Source organism: Coregonus lavaretus, assembly GCF_964263955.1.
Source record: "Coregonus lavaretus genome assembly, chromosome: 30".
In the NCBI taxonomy this organism is placed as follows: Eukaryota; Metazoa; Chordata; class Actinopteri; order Salmoniformes; family Salmonidae; genus Coregonus; species Coregonus lavaretus.
This window is the reverse complement of record NC_140017.1, coordinates 12,690,859-12,694,369: the sequence shown is the minus strand read 5'-3', so window position 1 is coordinate 12,694,369 and position 3,511 is coordinate 12,690,859. Positions and strand designations below refer to the sequence as shown.

The 3,511-nt window shown below is 47.9% G+C and overlaps 1 protein-coding gene across 1 annotated transcript in view; it reads right to left on the bottom strand.

Moving 5' to 3' along the window:
* Positions 1-990: 990 nt before the first annotated feature.
* The window catches only part of LOC311105748 (rap1 GTPase-activating protein 2-like), a gene marked incomplete at both ends in the record, with an annotated part of 3,053 nt that continues 532 nt past the window's right edge, over positions 991-3,511 (bottom strand). The window contains 5 exons of the mRNA XM_084147957.1: positions 991-1,137; positions 2,190-2,307; positions 2,766-2,864; positions 3,051-3,163; positions 3,345-3,491. Of these exons, the coding sequence (XP_084004083.1) occupies positions 991-1,137; positions 2,190-2,307; positions 2,766-2,864; positions 3,051-3,163; positions 3,345-3,491 (624 nt within the window). The remainder of the gene's footprint in view (positions 1,138-2,189; positions 2,308-2,765; positions 2,865-3,050; positions 3,164-3,344; positions 3,492-3,511) is intronic.

Sequence of the window (3,511 nt, the reverse complement as noted above, 5' to 3'; positions counted from 1 at the left end):
TGGGTAATTGTTGTGAAATTGTTAGATATTACTTGTTAGATATTACTGCACTGTCGTAGCTAGAAGCACAAGCATTTCGCTACACTCGCTTTAACATCTGCTAAACACGTGTATGTGACAAATACATTTGATTTGAACAGTTGTATTTTTGTTTCATCAGACCAGAGGACATTTCTCAAAAAAGTACAATCTTTATCCCCATGTGCAGTTGCAAACCGTAGTCTGGCTTTTTTATGGCGGTTTTGGAGCAGTGGCTTCTTCCTTGCGGAGCGGTCTTTCAGGTTATGTCGATATATGACTAATTTTACTGTGGATATAGATACTTTTGTACCTGTTTCCTCCAGCATCTTCACAAGGTCCTTTGCTGTTGTTCTGGGATTGATTTGCACTTTTCGCACCAAAGTACGTTCATCTCTAGGAGACATAAAATGTCTCCTTCCTGAGTGGTATGACGGCTGCGTGGTCCCATGGTGTTTATACTTGCGTACTATTGTTTGTACAGATGAACGTGGTACCTTCAGGCGTTTGGAAATTGTTCCCAAGGATGACCCAGACTTGTGGAGGTCTACAATTTTTTTTCTGAGGTCTTGGCTGATTTCTTTAGATTTTCCCATGATGTCAAGCAAAGAGGCACTGAGTTTGAAGGTAGGCCTTGAAATACATCCACAGGTACACCTCCAATTGAATCAAATGATGTCAATGAGCCGAAGCTTCTAAAGCCATGACATCATTTTCTGGAATTTTCCAAGCTGTTTAAAGGCACAGTCAACTTAGTGTATGTAAACTTCTGACCCACTGGAATTGTGATACAGTGAATTATAAGTGAAATAATCTGTCTGTAAACAATTGTTGGAAAAATTACTTGTGTCATGCACAAAGTAGATGTCCTAACCGACTTGCCAAAACTATAGTTTGTTAACAAGAAATTTGTGGAGTGGTTGAAAAACGAGTTTTAATGACTCCAACCGAAGTGTATGTAAACTTCCGACTTCAACTGTAAGTGTAGTGTATCAGTGTTGGGTGTTTACCTGTGGGACTGCGACACATGATGAGGGGGGTGGCCGAGCCTTGGCTCTCCACGCTGAGGGAAGGGTAGGGGCTGAACACGGACGAGGAGGCTATGGACGGGTGGATTCCCTGGGAGACGAAGAGGAGGAGGAGGAAGAGGAAGAGGGAAGGATAATAATAATATGCCATTTAGCAGACGCTTTTATCCAAAGCGACTTACAGTCATGCATGCATACATTTTTTGTGTATGGGTGGTCCCGGGGATCGAACCCACTACCTTGGCGTTACAAGCGCCGTGCTCTACCAGCTGAGCTACAGAGGACCACAAGGATGAAGAGGAGGGAGAAGAGGAAGAGGAGGAGGAGCAGGTCAGGGCTAGGGTAGTCATCAATTTTTATCATTCTACTGTCACACACACTACAGACTACGGCTACTAACTCAAGGCTTCAGCTAGAATTATTACAGATGGTCGGTTTTCAGCACTGTGCTGCCGTTGTGCTCTTGAGCAAGGAACTTAACCCCCAAACTGCTCCAGAGGGGCACACACATTCCAGCCTTAGGTTAACTGAGTTCTGTTCAACAGCAAAACGGTAAACTGAGCTGTGAACTGTTGAACAACATTTAATTTTTTTATGTAAACACTGATGTGTGTAATGTGTAATGTGTGTATGATACAATAATTCTCATCCTTTGCCAAGCGTGCGTGATTGACATCCAACACAATATGATCCAAAGAGAGTGACAGAAACCATAATTGACTTAATCACCAGTTGTCATGATATTGCATCATCTCTATTTATTCTCTCAGTACTGCCAAATCATTTCAAATCATTCCAAATGTGTAATTTGTTGATGCCTTCATGCAGTTAATGATAAAACAAACATGGTCCTTATACAGTTAATCATTTTGGATCCCACAACTTCTGAGCACCACAGGCCTATGGTCTGCCCAATTATGTGCCAGAAGCACCCTGCCAGTCCTGATCCAAATGCTTTGGCCCACCCAAGCCCACCTCAACACACCCCACTCCCCTACCCCTCTGTTCTACAGCCACCTGTCCCACTGCCTCCCTACTCCCTATCCCCCAACCCTCTGTCCATCCTCCATATGCCACCAGCACAATGCCTCCAGGGCCTCCCCCTCCCCAGCCCCCTATCTCCCCAGTGCTGCGGGCCCTCACAGTGTCAAGCTCTTCCAGGGCCTCTCCCTCCCCGGTGGTGCTGCTGAAGCTGCTGGTACTGGAGGATGAGCGGGAGATGTTGGGTCTGCTGCTGCAGTCCTTCAGCTTGAGGAACGGCCTGGTGACAGGAGGGAGAGGAACAGCATTAGAGGAGAGGAGAAGAAAAGAGGGGAGGAGAGGTTTACAAAGCATATGCACACATTTTTACATTTACATTTTAGCAGACGCTCTTATCCAGAGCAACTTACAGTTAGTGAATACATATCTTTTTATACTGGCCCCCCGTGGGAATCGAACCCACAACCCTGGCGTTGCAAACGCCATGCTCTATCAACTGAGCTACATCCCTGCCGGCCATTCCCTCCCCTACCCTGGACGACGCTGGGCCAATTGTGCGCCGCCCATGAGTCTCCCGGTCGCGGCCGGCTGCGACAGAGCCTGGATTCGAACCAGGATCTCTAGTGGCACAGTTAGCACTGCGATGCAGTGCCTCAGACCACTGCGCCACTCAGGAGTTCACACGTCATGCACACCATGTGTGTTCATGTTCAGTATTTTGTGTGTAGTTCATCTCACCTCTCCTTGTTGGGGCAGATCTCTGGCGAGCTGGGGTTGGACGACGTCTCTGATCTCCCTTCCTGGCCGAGCGGGCAGATGTCTGGGGTCTTTTGGTCACTACAACAACATACAGACCAAGTTAGCAGATAGAACAAATGCACAATGACATAACACAAGCTTTAGTATTATGAACTGAATGCACAGTCTGGTCCCAGATCTGTTTGTGATGTCTTGCCAACTCCTATGGTCATTAACAAAACAGCACAAACAGATCTGGGACCAGGCTATGGAAAGCCTGCTGACCTGCGTGTGTGTCTGTCCGAGGGGCTCTCTGTGCTGGAGTGGAGGCGAGGGAAGAGGCCTGATCGACGCTTCACTGGACTCTTTAGGGGAGACTTGGCTGACAGCACTGGTGGCTGGAGAGAGAGACACACAGTCAATACCATTAACAAGCAGGCAATACACAGCATTAGGAGGCTGATAGAGCTCAATTAAGGCATATTTTGGCTACATTCTGATGGACCACTACCCTTCACATATAAAACAGTTGAAATTACATCAGTGCTCCTCCCCCTCCACCCTCTCCCCCCTGCTCACCGTGAAGGTACTCTTTGTGCACTCGGTGCTCTGTGGCATCCCCCCTCCACTCAAGCTGGCCGGGAACCCCCCTCCCACCCCTGGACTCCGGTGACGGTGTGACCCCACCATGGTCTCCATGGAGTGACTGCGGACGCGCATCGCACGCTAGGGGACAGGGACAGAGG